The following is a 15502-nucleotide window of genomic DNA, read 5'->3' on the forward strand; positions in this document are numbered from 1 at the left end:
ACACCCTATTAGAAGACAAATCAAGGACTTTATATCCCAAGAAAACACACCTAACAGCCCTAGGTACAAATTTAGATCTGTGATTAAATAATGTGGAAGCAAATCATAAGCAACCAAATACTTTTAAATGTGCATAACTAGGTGGATGACCAAACAACACTTCAAAAGGAACCTGATTTGATAATGCAGATGATGGGATTCTGTTGATCAAATAAATAGCAGCAAGAATAGCATGACCCCACAAATGCAAAGGTAAATGGGATTGAAACATAAGAGCTCTTGCCACATTCAAGATGTGTTGATGTTTCCTCTCAATAACAGCAATCTATTGTGGGGTTTCAACACAGCTTAAATGATGCAAGATGCCCTTCTTGGAAAAGAAATCTTTCATGAAGAATTCAGTGCCATTATCAGACCCTAAAGGTGTAGAGAAGTTGCTCTTGTCCAGCAAGTAAAGTCCATTACATTCTCTACCCAGACCAAGTGTGCTCCAATGAGCAAGGTCCTGGATAAAGCATAAGTTTCCAAAGAAAATAAGGCAACAGACAGTGGACTTAGCTAGCTGACTGACATAAATAAGATTGAAACTAAATGAGGGAACACATAAAACATTATGAAGTGTAAGATGTTCTGAAATTTTCACAATGCCAACATGGGTGACTGCAGCTACTTCTCCATTAGGCAAGTTAACAAAAGTGTTTAAAGTAGCAGTGATAGTAGTGAAAGATGTAATGGAATGCACCATATGATCGGTAGCCCCTGTGTCTATGACCCAATCAATGGCATGAAAAACCTCTCTATCAACTACTTTGGCAGAAAAATGGAATGCCTTAAGGAATGAATGAAATGGAACAATGAATTGGTACCTGACATGGTGTCAACAAAGGAGGAATTGACACTATCTGAAGATGAAATGGAGGTGGAAGTCACACCAGCTGCAGCTGGTACACTAGGAGCTCCAAAAAGCATGCTAGAGAAAGCACCACTTGTACTAATAGTTGCAACATGGTGATTAAGACCTTGATCAGTTCCAGGATTGAAAAGAGCAAGCAATTGCTCACATTGTGCCTTAGAAATAGGACACTGAGATGCATTGGAAGGGATTTCAACAGCTTGGCCTTGAGGATATGAAACTTGATTAGCATTGGAATTGGGTTTGCCTTTGTGCTTGTAGCCTAGTGGTTAACCATGAAGCTTGTAACACTTGTCCACAGTGTGTCCAAGCATGTTACAATGAGTGCACAAAGGCCTCTCCTTCTTAGGTCCACCTTTGCTCCTCTGGTGATGGCATACATTGCCACTGAATCAGGCTTAGGTGTGAAGGCAGAACCATGACCAATGCCTTTGTGAGATTCTTCTTGGAGAACCAAAGCATACACCTTGCTCATTGATGGAAATGGCTCAAGCATGAGAATATGACTTCTTACAGTCTCAAAATTCTCATTGAGCCCCATCAAAAACCTCATGACATAGGACTTCTCATGAGCAATACTCAGAATTTTCATTGCACCACAAGTACAAGCTGGTAAAGGTTCATAATGAAGCAATTGATCCCAAAGCTTCTTGAACTTCGAGTAATACTCAGTCATTGACAATTGACCCTGAGTTATCTGTGAGATTTCTTGTTGAAGATTATAAACCTTTGGTCCATTTCCTTGAGAAAACACACGCTGCAACTCAAGCCACATCTCCCTCGCAGTCTCACAATACATAATGCTGCTTGAAACATCAACATGCATAAAGTTGATCAACCAAGAAAGCACCGTTGTGTTATAACTTTCCCAATCTTCGTACAAAGGAGAATCAATTTCAGGTTTTGCAATCTTGCCATTCACGAATCCTATCTTTTTCTTGGCAATTAGTGCTTGAACCATAACCCTAGACCAAGATTGATAGTTCTTTATTCCCAAAAGTGGTTGAGTGACCAAGATATTCCACTTGCATTAAGGAAAAATTGATTTAGAGAATTGGTCTCTGTGTTAGACTGAGGGACTTGTTGTGTGGATTGATTATGCATAGGATCAGAGTCACTTCCTTCAGCAAAAGCCATTGATGCAATTCACGAGCTTGAATGAAGCTTCTAATGAAATTGGAAAAGAAAAACAAGAAATTCTTCCAAACCAGTATCAATAAGGATGAATCAAGACTTTGTGAACCAGAATTCAAGAATTTCCTTGAAGAAATTTCTGTTTGGAAGGCGAGAAACTTTTGGAATAAAAAATGAAACTAGGAAATCAGTATGAATTGTGCTAGTTGCTCTGATACCATGTTAAATTACCGATTGTCTCAAAAGCTTAAGCTATTGTAATATGGTAAATTTAATCATTTAACCACATATTTCTAACACTCCCCCTCACATGTGGGTCGAAATTACATTTTAATAGGTGAAACCCAACACGGGAGAATTTAAATGGGAGGTAGAGTGGAGGAGACAAGGATCGAACTCAGGATATCATGCTCTGATATCATGTAAAAACTGGAAAATCTAAATAGAATTGAGAGGATTTCATTGATTGAGAGAGAATTACAAGCAGATGGAATGAATGAATGAATACATAACAGTTACTCTGTTTTATATATACAGAAAAATATAATCACCCTATAGTTGGCGCCAAAATTCTGTTATTTGAATCTTCTAGAATTTGTACTAGTGGCAAGCTTGAGTAACAAACTCCAGGATTTATGGAACTAACTCCTTCAATGCTCTTGAATGAAGAATTCGTGATGTGGCATGGCCTCAGCAACTGTTGCACTGCCTGCTACCCTTGTGGCTTGGCTAGTGCATCTCACATCAGCAGCTGTTGCACCACTGGCTACCTTCGTGGCTTGGAGTATGTAATTCTGCTGTGAGATGTTGCTTGGACTTTTAATACCATAACATCCAATGTACCCTTCAACAGTCATGGCCACGCATTTGGCAAGAACCAACATCATAAACTGTCACATCAAAACCAAAAAATTACATCATATTCACCACCTTAATAATGATATAAAAAATTTCCAAGAGATTAATTCTTGTATTAATTTTTGCAAATTTATATAAAATATTTACAATTGGAGACTTGAAAACAAGTAAAATAAAAAAGAAAGAACAAAATAGCTCATACCAAATCATGAAGGAATAAGTAATAGTAGTTAGCCTGGTTAAGGAGAAAGGACAGCACAGAGAAGACACAAGCAATAGCATTTGCAAAAGCAAAGAACCTGCAAATTGAAGGTTGAATTAAAAGAATCAAGTAATACCTTTGATGTATTCTGGCAAGCGGTAGGTTAAGTATGACCAAAAGAATTTTGATGGGGTTTGGATCCAAGATCAGTATAGATAAAAGGTTTGGCTTTAAAAAGTGATCTAAAGAGCAAAGATTTGTCTGCTATGAAAGGATAACGAGTAAACACACTTTAATGAGCAAGCAGACACCGGGGAAAAATATTTGAAAGTTACCATGAATGCTTTTTTGTCTACCAGTTGCTCACAGTATCTATTTCTTGACATACTGTAAAACATTTGTCCATATTCCGAGAACTAATACCAGCTTTGAAATTTTCCTAGACTTGTATCAAGATATCAACGAGGTGACAAAGAAAGTATGATAGGCAACATTCTGTCGTAGACTCATAGTAGTGAACTTTTTTTTTTTTTTTGAGAAACCTCATAGTAGTGAACATGAATATAGGATATTCAGGAAACATCAATCTTTGTCATCCAACACACTCTACCAAATGGCAATTCATATACCAAAATTTTCTAAACGATAAACAGGAAAGCAAACTATAAATAGTTGGGAGGCACTACAAACTGTTTTATTATGTATAATATTCACTGAAATGTAAATTAGTTGCATCTTTTATTAACCATTGTGTTGTTTTATTCTGACCATTTGAAACCTTGCATGCTGTTAAGTTTTTCTCAACAATAAATAATAGGTCTACAAGGACGGTTAATTCGAGGACAACCAGGCCTACTATGAAGAGCGGAAGAGATAAAGGATGGTTAAGAGAAACAAGTAGTAGTTTGCCTAAATTCTTCTTCATATCTCTCATTATCTCTTACAACTGATTCTAGTCAATTACAACTAACTGTTCCAGCACGACTCATTACAATTCAGCATATGACTCATTACAATTCTAGCACATGAGGCCATATGACCCATTCGAATTCTACATTCTGTCAGCCACGTGTCACAATAGCTTGCATCTTAGTCAACAGCACACTTGCATCTCAGCTAACAACACACTTGGAACATCAGCACACCTGCAACAACAATATCTATATTCTTTTCATAGTGATCCTAACACAGGCTTAATCCAAATGGTGAGCTTGAGTTTTTCAAATTGCAAATTCTAGCAATCGTCAAAAACACCAAGCTCATCGAAAGTGTCAAAAGCTTCTAAATGTCCTTCATCAAATTCTATTTGACAAATATGAGAGCTCCTTTGGAACTTCCTTAATTTCTCGTGAATTCGAAGCTTCTCCTTTGAGTATAGACGACTATCAAGAACGATTTTCATCGTCTTTAACACCCTTGCTGCCTTCAGGATCTGTCTAATAAGTTTCATCTCAACCAGAAAGCCTAAAAATCCATCATAATGACAAGTTGTAAGATGTGATGACAGCCATCCAGGAACATCCGGTGGCTCCTCCAAGAAATCCTTAGGTGGGATATAAGCACATGGAAACTGATACGTCAATTCAAAGGCAAGTATTTGTAGCTTTGGAGCCTGACCAATTAAAATTCGTAATGCATGCCATGCTTAAGCACACGTAAGGTCACCACAAAACTTCAAGGAAGATAAATCATGGAACAATGTAATACCATCAGGTTCAGAAGCATGGAAGAGGAGCTGCACGGCAACATAACAAGCACAAAATTTACATATTCAGCTCTCAATCGATCACAACAATATTATTGAGTAGTATTTAGCTATTTAATTAATATAGTGAATTTAATGCATGAAAAACGTAACATTTCAAAAACTTCCAGCATTACCACTGCGGTGTCTACGCTCAGTTCCAGCGATTTTGCATTACAGAGTGGTCTGATGAAGTCACGTGCGCTGTTTGCATAATCTTCAAGACTCACATCATCCTCTTCAATTCTAACGACTGATTCAACCAAGCTGGGCATGTTTTCCACCACAAAATCCATTTTCAAAGGACCTTTGAAATAAAAGTACTTGAGAGCCGGGGTTTTCATCTTGAGTTTGTATAGTGTACCAAAAGAAATATGGCGATGAAATCTTTTCAGTGTAGTTATGAGCACAACAATATTGAGCTTGCCTTCAAACACGGCGTAGTGATTGTCACTAATGTCAAGGGTCAAATCTTGGAGGACTGGGCAGGCAGCTAGGAATGTGGAGAGAGAGTCTTTGTTTGCATAGAAAACCTTGAGTTTTAGAAGCTTGAGACTTGGGAACTCAGAACCATATCTTGGAGGATTGAAAATAATCGCACCTTCCAATTTGAGAACCACTAGTGTTCTACAAAATAAAACACTATCGGGCAATTCATAACTTGGGTTTAGGTTCAATATGGAGATTGAGTTCTTGCATACCACATTGAATGCGGTCATAGAACCATGTTTCGACAAAGCATAGAAGGCAATTGTGAACCCAACAGAGGCACAACCCACGTAGCGGGTAGGGATTAGTAATGCTGCGTCGATACCAGATCAGGAACACTATATCATCAAATTTGCAACGGCCTGACCTCTTAACAAGTAAGAATTCGTCGAAGTTAAGAACTTGGACGATTGCAGAGAGGCCTCCACCTGCTCGACAAAATGCTTGTTGCAACAGAGTCTTCGGTTGGGAGAAAGGAGAGGATGTGCAAGAGGAGAGAGTCCGGTAGTGTGCTAATAATGTCAGCATTCGTTGGGGACTTTTGTCGAGCATCTGATCGGTAAGTCAAACTATTTGCTCTTTTAATTCTCTCCCTCTCCGTTTCTTCCTCTTGTCGCCGCTTCATGCTCCAATCTGCTTCCGATTCGGTGTGTGTGTGTGTGTGAGAGAGAGAGAATTTCGCTTTGGGATAATTTGAGAGTGAGTTTTCACAAGAAATTGGAAATTTGTTGTGGGAATGGAATGTTGGCAAGTCTAAATTAGCCATAACGAACACTGTTCACTAACACCGTTCTCATTTAACCAAAACAATGCCGTTTGGCCGTGGATTAGAAACTGTGGATCTGTTCAGTGTTTAGTAACGCGACACCGTTTTGAGCTTTAACATTGTAATTAAGAAGTTACTGAAAGAAAAGAGCGAAGAGGTAATCCGTTCTATCCAAAAAAAAAAAAAAAAAATCCCGTAAAAGCAGAAGCTTATCATACGTGTATGGTTAGTGCACACCATGACAAATCACGATTTCAGTTAAATTATGGATTCAAACTTGATTTCGATTTCAGTTACTGAAATTATGAAATGATGGATTCAATGTTAGATTATGGTTTTTTTTTTTTTTTTATAGAATCAAATTTATCATTTATTCAAAAAAAAAGAGTTACGTCTATGGCATTTTTATAATAAATTATAAGTGATTAACTATTATTGATTAATAATTTGAATTTATTATTAAAATTATTTTTATGTTCTACTAATAACAACTTATCACTTAGTATTTATTGTGAAAATGTTGTAGATATAGCATTTTTATTATTCAAATGGCATAATCAAATGTTTGCAATGTATATAATACCATACCTCTCGTATACAAAAATACAATGTGACAAAGAGTTTTTTTTTTAATCATAAAATTTTACTGCACAGCAAACCAGTTTAGGGAAAAAAAATTTGTAACAAGTTTGTGAAAGGCCAATGAAAATGAGATGTTGGTGTAAACTTTGTTTAAGATTCAAGTACAAGAGAACTAATTAATTGTTTCACTCATCTTTCAAGGGTCCAATTACCATGTTTAACAGGACACTTTACAGGTCTAAGCACACAAAAATAAAAATAAATAAATAATTGAAAGTTACCATGAATGCTTTTATGTTGTCTGCCAATTGCTTATAGTATCAATTTCTTGACATACTGTATGTAAACCATTAGACCATATTTTAATACCAGCTTTGAAATTTTCCTAGAATTAATTAAAATATCAATGAGGACTGAGGAGACAAATAAAATATAATAGGCAACATTCTGTCATAGTTGTGACCATGAATATAGATTACATGGGATATTGAGGAAACATGGATCTTTGTGATCCAACACTCTACCAAATGCCAGTTCATACAGCAAGTCTTTCTAAAAGTTAAACAGGAAAACAAACTATATTAGTAATCTGTTTTATTATATATTATATTTCACTGAAGTGTAAATTAGTTGTATCTTTTATTAACCATTGTGCTGTTTTATTCTGGCCATTTGAAGCCTTGCAGGCTGTTAAGTTCTTCCTAACAATGAATAATAGGTCTATTAGGATGGTTGAATTTGAGTACAACCAGGCCTCATAAGAAGAGTGGAAGAGAGAGAATGGTTAAGAGAAACAAGTAGTAGTTTGGCTAAATTCTTCTGCATATCTATCATTACAACCAGGCCCATTTGCTGCTAAATTTCTTCTAGCAAATGGCCCGTTACAATTTTAGCAGCAATGGCACAAAACCCATTACAATATTCTGTTCATAGTGATCTAGATTCCAAAACTCACCCAAATAAATAAATAAATAAGTGCATTAGACAAAAAGAGAAATAAGAAACTTGGACAAAAAGAAAGGAAGTGACTTATACAAATCTTTTTTGTTGATAACCTCATCAATTGAATATTGATTAATATGTAATCGATCGAATACTACGTTAAAAATGAAAACGGCATTTCTGTTCAAAAATGAAATGTTCCAAATGTTCTTAACAGTAAAAAACAACGTTCATTGAAAATGTCAAAACCTTTGGAATGTCCTTTGTCAGATTCTATTTGACAAATCTGAGAGCTCCTTTGGAACTTCTTTAATTTCTTGTGAATTCAAAGCTTATGTTTTGAGTCTATACAACTTTCAAGAATGATTTTCATTATCTTTAACACACTTGCTACATTAAGGATCTGTCTAACAAGTTTCATTTCAACCTTAAACCTTAAAAATCCAAGCAACCCCTAGGTCAGGGAATGCTTGGTGCACTTTGGATGACTTTAGAAAGTTTAAACTTAAATATAACATCTTGTATTGTATTCTGTATGTATGGCTTTTTCTCTCATGTTGGAAATAATCAGATTTAGGTACATTGTTAAAACATAAGAGCATAGATAAGAGGTGGATTAAATATGTGTAGTTACTCAGCTTGCAAAGTACTGGGGTTTTCTCTAAACTCGCTGAGTTCTCATGCGGTATAACTTGTTATTAGTTTGCTTCAAGATTTTAATCATTTTTGTCAATAATATTGTAATTTAACTGATTAGCATCTCATGGTGTCCTTAACATTTACATTCAAATCCTCCACCCCAATTATGTATATAAAAAAAAAAATTTCAATAATTTCCTTGTAAAAAGTGTATTTTTTAGTTATTTTATAGATAAAATAGAAATACCTTAAGAATAATATGGTGATTTGATCATACTATGTGTGTGTGTGTGTGTTTTTATAAATTAGAAATTGCACAATATACTAATTAATATAGAGAGGCATTTCTCAAAAAAAAAAAAAAAAAAAAAAAGATACTCAATATTGTTGAGTCATCCCACATCGGTAAGGTGTAGTATTGAGAAGGGGTTTATCACTTGCTCCGCAACACTAACTGCCACATGCAGTTTTGGTGTTAGCGTGTGAATGTATTCCATTATCTCATCATTCTTCCCCTATATGTGTGTGTGTGTGTGTGTGTGTGTGTGTCTCAAAAAATATATATATATAGATAGGCATGTTTTTTTTAAAGAGAGTTTTAACCTATGACGTCCACCTCTAATGATGCTCTTTATTATCAGACCAAGACACCAATTGGTTTTTGATGTAGGCAGGGATTGAACCCCAGATCTCTTATTCAACCATCAGAGATTTTACCAGTTGAGTTAACTAGAACCCACAGATGGACGTGTTTTATGCCAACTTAAAATTGCAAATATCCTTCAATTATTTTTTATACTCTTGACTGTGTGTTACTAATATATATATATATATATATATATATATATATATATATATATATATATATATATATATATATTCTTTTCCTTTTAGTTGGACTTTGTTTCAATTATTGCAAAAACAACTCAATTTGAACAAGCATATCATATTTTAAATAAATTGTTTCTCAAGTTAAACAAATAAAAAAATCAATTGTTTCTCATATAAATCTTTAAAAAATGACATTAAAATTCACTATGCTTAAAATAATTAATATAACAAAATAAGCATATCTATTATATTATCTTCCTTCCCTTTTCTTCTACTACACAAAATCCATGGATAAAATTATGGAAACTAAAAAAGATAAATCAATTATAAAACATCATTTCATTCGGCCTTAATTTCATTTCTTGTCACTTAATTATGAAGTCTATTTATTTTGATCTTTAGAATTAAAAATAAATAAACAAATGATTTTGGTTCTCAAAATCTTAAAATGTAGAATTTAGTTTTTCCATCTGATGGGACAGATGAAGTTGAACACAGATGAGCCCGCCTCCACAGACGAACCTGACCGACCATCCGTGTCATTGACGAGAACATTAAGGCCATTCAATGCTGCCAATAATGTCCTGGACCGTTACAAGACCAGCTGGACAAACCGGTGGAAACACATTAAAACCCATTACTCCGCCAGAGACGTTATTAGGGGAGACATTAACACCCCAACGGCTATAGTCCACAAGGATATATAAAGCCCTCACAACACCAATACAAGGTACACACAGCATCGCAACATATACTAAGTTATTTTTGATATTTTGACCGCTACCTTCTTTCACACTGACTTGGGCATCGGAGGCGTTGTGGCAGGCACCACACCGGTGACCATTCGAGTAAGTTCTTGCTTCCATAGGTTCGTCAGAGTACAACCGGCACCATCTGGACGAACCCCAAAGCAACCGACGAGATTCTGCTTCATCAGTTTGGCGCCGTCTGTGGGAACGATTTTCTCATACAACGAGAATGCGGTTCCTACCAGCTCCAAATGGAATCCAACCAGGACTCAATGGCCTTGGCACAGCAAGTTCGAACTCTCGCGGCCACCGTCGAAGAACTCACCAGACAGAATCAGGAAATGAGACAAAGGCTACAGCAGGAGGAGAACCGGTCAAGAGCTGTCCAAAACGATGAGAGGGACAGCCATGAAAGGAGTGACCGACGGAGGACCGTTACTCCAGAGGAACAACATTCCGACATCCTCCAAGAAATGAGAAAGGATATGGACGAATTAAGAAATGCCATCAAAGAGAAGACGGATCGAAGCCTAGATAGAATGGTTAGGGCGGCGAACTCCCCTTTTACCATGGCGGTCTTAGAACGACCAGTACCAGCAAAATTTCGGCTGCCTCAGCTCAAGCCTTTTGATGGGCTCAAGGATCCCCAAGATCACCTTAATACTTTCAAGACGACCCTAGGCCTTCAACAGCCCCCTGATGAGATCATGTGTCGTTCCTTCCCTACTACGTTGAAGGAAGCTGGAAGAGAGTGGTTCATGAGACTGCCCACTTCGTCCATCCAAAATTTCGAGCAGTTAAGTAGTGCCTTCCTGCGCCATTTTGTTGGGGGGCAACGTCCCAAGAGACCAGTGGATCACTTACTCACTATTATGCAAGGAGAGAGGGAGACCTTGCGGTCGTACGTGAAACGCTTCACTTGAGAGACCCTAGAGGTGGACGACGCGGACGACAAGGTCCAGCTGACAACATTTAAAGCAGGGCTTAAGTCCAAAGAATTCGTCGTCTTACTAGCAAAAAATCCACCCCGGACAATGGCGGAGATGCTACTGAAAGCCCAAAAATACATGAATGCTGAGGACGCACTGGCAGCCATCGTAGACGAGGAAAGGCCAAAGAAGGAAGGAAGGAAGGAAGGAAGGAAGACGAACGCAGGGGACAAAAGAGGGAACGCCAAAGCCGTCGAGGAGGTGACATTGACAAATGAAGGGACGAGAAAGCTCCACGACCGGTAAAATTCACACCTCTAATTATGCATGTTGACAAGATTTTGACGCAGATCTAGGACCAACGCTACCTACAATGGCCGAGACCCTTGAATTCGTCACCAAACGTGCGCGACAAAAACAAATATTGTCGGTTCCACAAGGATCACGGCCATTACACGGAGGATTGCCGAGACCTGAAAGGACAGATAGAAGAGTTTATACAAAAAGGAAAGCTTCAGAAGTATGTAAAAAAGGGGGAATCCGGCAGGTTCAGGGAGGTCGACAAGAGCCAACGCGAATCCTCGTCCAAAAATGAGATTCGCCCATCCCAACCACAACAGGACGTGATCGGGGAGATAAGCACAATCGCAGGGGGGCCATTCATGGGGGATCATACAAGTCACTCAAGAAAGCATGCCAGAGGCAAGTAAACAGTGTCCATATGGAACCCCTATTGAAGCAAAGACGGACAAACCAAGATATATTCTATAGCGAAGAGGATGCTCGGGGAGTAAGGCAACCCCATAACGACCCCTTGGTTATAACACTCACAATCGAAGGGTTTATTACTAAGAGGATCCTCGTCGACAACAGCAGCTCCGTAGACATCATGTACTTACCGGCTTTCCAACAGTTGAAACTAAATCCTGGTAGATTACGCCCATTCGATTCCCCCCTCGTCAGCTTTAGCAGAGACAGAGTATACCCCAAAGGCATTGTGACGCTAAAAGTCACAATAGGCGCCTACCCTAAGCAGCAGACCCGTCAGTTGGACTTCTTGGTGGTAGATTGCCCCTCCTCATATAATGTGATCATTGGGAGACCCACGCTCAACAGGTGGAAAGCAGCCACGTCCACCTACTGCCTAAAGATAAAATTCCCAACCGAAGACGGAGTCGGCGAGGTAAAAGGAGACCAAGTTTTAGCCAGAGAATGCTACCAGGCCGTGCTGGCTGCAGGGGAAAACCACACATGGACAATCGAGGGAGAAAAAGAAGACAACATGGAAGCCCTGGAAACTAAAACTCGTCGAGGGGGAAACTGCAAAGGTGACGAGGATAGGAACGACCTTAAACCCCGAGATGAGAAATAAACTCGTCCACTTCCTTAAGGGAAACTTGGATGTATTTGCATGGAGTCACGAGGATATGCCCGGTATACCACGCCAAGTAATCCAGCATGAGTTGAAAACAGACCCCGAGAAAAAGCCCGTCCAACAGAGACGACGGGTTTTTGCCCCCGAATGAAACCGAGAAATCACAGACGAAGTTAACAGGTTGTTGCAGGCAGACTTCATCCGAAAGGTTTATTATCCCGAGTGGCTGGCCAACGTCGTGCTGGTGAAAAAAGCAAATGGGAAGTGGAGAATGTGCGTGGACTTTACGGACCTGAACAAGGCCTGCTCGAAGGATAGTTTTCCCCTGTCGAGGATAGATCAACTGGTAGATTCTACGGCTGGACATAAGTTACTAACATTCATGGATGCTTTTTCAGGATACAACCAGATAAAAATGGCTGAGGAAGATCAGGAAAAAATTGCTTTCATCACAAGTCGAGGGCTCTACTGCTACAAGGTGATGCCCTTCGGATTGAAGAACGCAGGAGCAACATACCAAATACTAGTAAACAAGATGTTCAGCAAGCAAATTGGTAGAAACATGGAGGTATGTAGATGATATGCTCGTCAAGAGCAAAGAGGAATTGACACACCTGGACGATCTGAGAGAGACATTTGATACCCTCCGAAAATATCAGATGAAGCAGAATCCCAGTAAGTGCGTGTTGGGGGTAGCTTCAGGGAAGTTCTTGGGGTTCATGGTGTCCCAAAGGGGAATAGAAGCAAACCCGGAGAAGGTATAAGCAATACTCAACATGGCGTCACCAAAGACCGTCAAGGAAGTCCAAAAGCTCATAGGGAGGATCGCTGCACTCAATAGGTTCGTCTCTAAAGCAACAGACAAATGCCTCCCCTTTTTCAAGATATTGAAGCAAGCTTTTTCCTGGACTGACTAATGCGAGGCAGCGTTTCAAGAGCTCAAGCGTTACCTCGGCAGTCCGCCCGTCTTGAGTCCCTCAAAAGCAGGGGAAAACCTTTATTTATACCTGGCAGCATCAGTCACGGCCGTCAGCGCGGTCTTAATTCAAGAGGAGGATAAAAAACAGCTTCTAGTTTACTACATCAGTCAAGCCTTCTAGGGAGCAGAAGCCAGGTATCCCAGGATTGAGAAGATCGCATTCGCCCTAATAGTGGCTTCACGAAAGTTACGACCATACTTCGAAGCACACCCTATCCTTGTAATGACGGACCAACCTATCAGAAAATTCATGAACAAACCTGAAGCAGCTGGGAGAATGGTCCAGTGGGCAATCGAACTTAACCAGTTTGACATCGAATACCATCCCAGAAAGGCCATCAAGGCACAAGCTCTAGCAGACTTCATCGTCGAGTTCACCATTCTAGAAGATGACGACGGCAGAGACGAGGTAAAACAATGGACGATTCAGACTGACGGCTCGTCAGCCCAAAAGAGGGGGGGAGTAGGGGTCATCATAAACACCCCTGATGGAGAAAAACTCAAATATGGAGTCCAATTAAAATTCCCGGCGACCAACAACGAGGCCGAGTACGAAGGGATACTGACGGGACTAAGACTCGGCAAGGCCCTTGGGATTAAGAACCTGCTTATTTAGAGCGACTTCAAGCTGGCAATAGGGCAGATCAGGGAAGAGTATGAGGCAAAAGAAGAGAGAATGCAAAAGTACCTCAAGCTGATGAAACATTTAGCTCGTGGGTTCGATAAGTTGGACTTCGTTCGGATCCTAAGAAACCAGAATATGGCGGCAGATGAGGTTGCCAAAATGGCCTCGTCTGAAGAAGAACCAACGAACAGTGAGCTTCTCATGGAGATTCAGAAACACCCCAGCATCGAAGAAGTCCCAATATTCTCCATTCAGAGCGTAGGTGGTTGGATGGCCTCGATCGTCTCATTCCTTCAAGATGGGCATCTCCCTCGTGATTCAATGGAAGCCAGGAAGATTAAAGCAAGAGCGGCCAGATTTACGATTTTGAATGATACCTTATACAAAAGAGGCTTCTCCCTGCCCTATTTGAAGTGTGTCGACGTGGAAGAAGCCAAGTACGTCCTTCGTGAAATCCACGAAGGGATTTGTGGAGACCATGCCGAGCCTAGATCTCTGGTAAGCAAAGTTGTTAGAATAGGATATTTCTGGCCAACCATGCAGGTAGACGCTACGGAGCTCGTCAAGAGGTGCGATAAGTGCCAAAGTTTCGAGAATGTCCAGAGACTGCCAGCAGAAAAGATGACGACGATTACCTCCCCGTGGCCATTCGCACAATGGGGGATTGATATCGTCGGCCCATTGCCCCAAGGAAGAGGGTAGGTAAGGTTCCTACTCGTCGCTATCGACTACTTTACAAAATGGGTCGAAGCAGAAGCGATAGGGACGATCACAGAGGCGAGAATCCATAGCTTCGTGTGGAGAAATATAATTTGCAGGTTCAAGATTCCAAGAACGATTATTTCAGATAATGGTCGACAGTTCGACAACCAGGGATTTAGAGACTTTTGCTCAGGACTAGGTATCAGGCACAAGTTCTTGTCACCTGGACACCCACAGGCAAACAGAAGTAACTAATCGAACACTGCTCAGAATCATCAAAGCCTGACTAGACGAGGCAAAGGGCGCGTGGCCCGAAGAATTGCCCAATGTTTTGTGGGCCTACAGAACAACAGCAAGAACCCCAACGGGAGAGACGCCTTTCAGGCTCACTTATGGCACTGAGGCGATAATCCCAGTCGAGGTGGGTGTGGCCAGCACCAGGCGAGAAGTATTCCGCGAGGAGAGCAACGACGACCAACTTCGAATTAATCTGGACTGCTTAGACGAAGTAAGAGACAAGGCCTCGAGCATGACGATGAAGTACCAACAGAAGATGACTGAGTACTATAACAAAAGGGTCAAGCTCAGAAGACTTGAAAATGGCGACCTCGTCCTACGCAAGGTGACTACTGCAACTAAAAACTCCGCCCACAGGAAGCTTGGTCCCACATGGGAGGGACCTTACAGAGTCGTGCACTACTCCCGGCAGGGCAGCTATTATTTGGAGACCCTAGACGAGCAGAAGCTCCTGCGACCCTGGAACATTGAACACTTGAAGAAGTACCATCAACAGATGTAGCCCAAGAATGTACCCAATTAATGAAATAACGATTCAAACAATGTGTTCATACAGGTATCATCAGTAGAAAATTCTGGAAACCCACCACGGCCTAGAAGGATGTACATTATTGACGAAGGCAAAAAATCAAGAAAAATGCCTAAGTAATAAGATTCCGCATAGACGGATGTACATTACTGACGAAGGCAAAAACATAAAGAGAAATGCCTAAGTAATAAGATTCCGCGTAGACGGATGTATATTA

At 39.9% G+C, this 15502-nt stretch overlaps 1 protein-coding gene and 1 pseudogene across 1 annotated transcript; one reads left to right on the forward strand and one right to left on the reverse strand.

Moving 5' to 3' along the window:
* Nucleotides 1-2968: 2968 nt before the first annotated feature.
* LOC142610007 (putative FBD-associated F-box protein At3g50710) lies at nt 2969-6152 on the reverse strand (annotated as a pseudogene).
* Nucleotides 6153-10121: 3969 nt separating this feature from the next.
* On the forward strand, nt 10122-15258 carry LOC142608836 (uncharacterized). The gene is made up of 5 exons (XM_075780500.1): nt 10122-10391; nt 13254-13541; nt 13749-14194; nt 14576-14706; nt 14876-15258. The coding sequence occupies exons 1-5, from the start codon at nt 10122-10124 to the stop codon at nt 15256-15258; spliced, it is 1518 nt and encodes a 505-aa protein (XP_075636615.1).
* The last annotated feature ends 244 nt before the right edge of the window (nt 15259-15502 follow it).

Source organism: Castanea sativa, chromosome 9 (assembly GCF_040712315.1).
Source record: "Castanea sativa cultivar Marrone di Chiusa Pesio chromosome 9, ASM4071231v1".
Taxonomy (NCBI): domain Eukaryota; kingdom Viridiplantae; phylum Streptophyta; class Magnoliopsida; order Fagales; family Fagaceae; genus Castanea; species Castanea sativa.

Excerpts from the sequence above, each read along its gene's own strand:
- LOC142608836 (XM_075780500.1), top strand. The coding sequence starts at position 10,122 with ATGGCCTTGGCACAGCAAGTTCGAACTCTCGCGGCCACCGTCGAAGAA. Across the intron at positions 10,392-13,253 it reads ATCGAAGCCTAGATAGAATG|GGAGCAGAAGCCAGGTATCC; the intron begins GTTAGGGCGGCG and ends CAAGCCTTCTAG. Across the intron at positions 14,195-14,575 it reads GTCGACGTGGAAGAAGCCAA|GTTCAAGATTCCAAGAACGA; the intron begins GTACGTCCTTCG and ends TATAATTTGCAG.